Source organism: Sabethes cyaneus, chromosome 1 (genome assembly GCF_943734655.1).
Source record: "Sabethes cyaneus chromosome 1, idSabCyanKW18_F2, whole genome shotgun sequence".
In the NCBI taxonomy this organism is placed as follows: Eukaryota; Metazoa; Arthropoda; class Insecta; order Diptera; family Culicidae; genus Sabethes; species Sabethes cyaneus.
This window is the reverse complement of record NC_071353.1, coordinates 46,386,439-46,387,961: the sequence shown is the minus strand read 5'-3', so window position 1 is coordinate 46,387,961 and position 1,523 is coordinate 46,386,439. Positions and strand designations below refer to the sequence as shown.

Here is a 1,523-nt window from a genome sequence, read left to right as displayed (position 1 = left end):
TCGATGTTTTCATTAATAAGTCCACTTACTATGCTCGCATCCACATTCTAAAACCTTTCGGCCTATTCTATACCTGCAATTGAAGCAATTTGAGCCAATGACAAATAATTGATTATACTCAATCAGCTGCCCTATTCTCACAGTTATTTCACTCACAGATCCTGTTCTTCACCTGTATGGGGGGTCCATGAATCAAGTGGCTGTGAAGACTGTAAAGGGTAATACTACGACTAACAATTCTGTTCAAAATAAATCGTTTTATTATTACAGGAGACTGTAGTTAATGTAGCAATCGATCAATTTACACATTCTTCTTGTCAAGTTATTGCAACAAAAGATTCTGTAGAGGAATTCGTTTCGAATTAGTTCTCAGCGAAAACTATTCTCAAGAATATATCGAAAGAATTATATTAGTTCCTGAATGAGAATTTGCTTATTGTGATTATTTTTTGTTGTTGCTAAAATAATATGGACCAACCGTCAGCTTTACCAGCAACACATTGCCGCTGGAGGTGTAGAAAATACTCGGTACGAACACTTGTTATTAAACAGACTTTAGTATCTTCCCTTACGACCATTATCGTTGCGTTCTGGACCTTTACGCTCTCGGCTTCTTGAACGACGATTACGGTCACGGGAACGGTCACGTGGTCTGCCGCCACCTTTTGGAGAACGGGATCTGGAACGTGAACGTCCCCTTCGTCGAGAATACAGATATCTCCGCAACTCTCTTGAAATTGGCTTTAAATGCATAAAATTGCAAAATCCAGACCGAGTGCATTCGCCCATTTCATACTGCCGGCAGCAAGCTTCACGAAAATCCGTCACGGGGGAGAGCTCGGAATAAACCGGACGTCCTCCGAACCAACGGTTATTAAGATCTTTCGCTGCTCGTTCGGCATCTTCCTCTCGACGAAATTTAATATAAACATTACCGACCAAATGATCCCCCAAATTGTCACAAACATTCATCTCCTCAATTTCGCCATACTTATCTTCGCATTCGACGAAAACGTCCTCGAAAAAATTGTCGTAATGTTCTTGCATTTCCTCATCCGACACATTTGCTACCACTGCAATAGAAAACGAAAATTAAATGTCATTCATGACATCTCAACCTAATGAAACCGCATTACTTACAATGACTTCCATCAGCCGACTTGGCAGAGTTCTGAGGGTTCACATACAAATTTTGCAGCAAACATGTTTGGGAAAATGTAGGTTTATTATGAATCCGAGAGCAACGATCTCCATGGCGGCAAGCTCCGATCTTGAAGTAAAATGAACAATTGACCCTGGAACAAGAGCAGACGGTATAGAATAAACAAGACAATCTTCAACCGGCACTACGAGTACGATACTTACTTATCCTTTTCAGTGCCGAAAATCGAGGCCAAATACTCAGCCATTATTTGCAGAAGGAATAATACCAATCACGAACAAGTCTACAGGTTTTCAAAGATATTATAATAAAACCACAAGTGCAAACGTCTGTAGAAAACTGAAAAGATGAAACTTCCAGT

At 40.2% G+C, this 1,523-nt stretch overlaps 1 protein-coding gene across 1 annotated transcript; it reads right to left on the bottom strand.

Annotated features, from left to right (window-relative positions):
- Positions 1–272: 272 nt before the first annotated feature.
- On the bottom strand, positions 273–1,523 carry LOC128743657 (splicing factor U2af 38 kDa subunit-like). Its single transcript, XM_053840279.1, has 3 exons — positions 1,366–1,523; positions 1,141–1,295; positions 273–1,073 (listed from the first exon to the last, which is right to left on the bottom strand). The coding sequence occupies exons 1-3, from the start codon at positions 1,407–1,409 to the stop codon at positions 556–558; spliced, it is 717 nt and encodes a 238-aa protein (XP_053696254.1). The 5' UTR covers positions 1,410–1,523; the 3' UTR covers positions 273–555.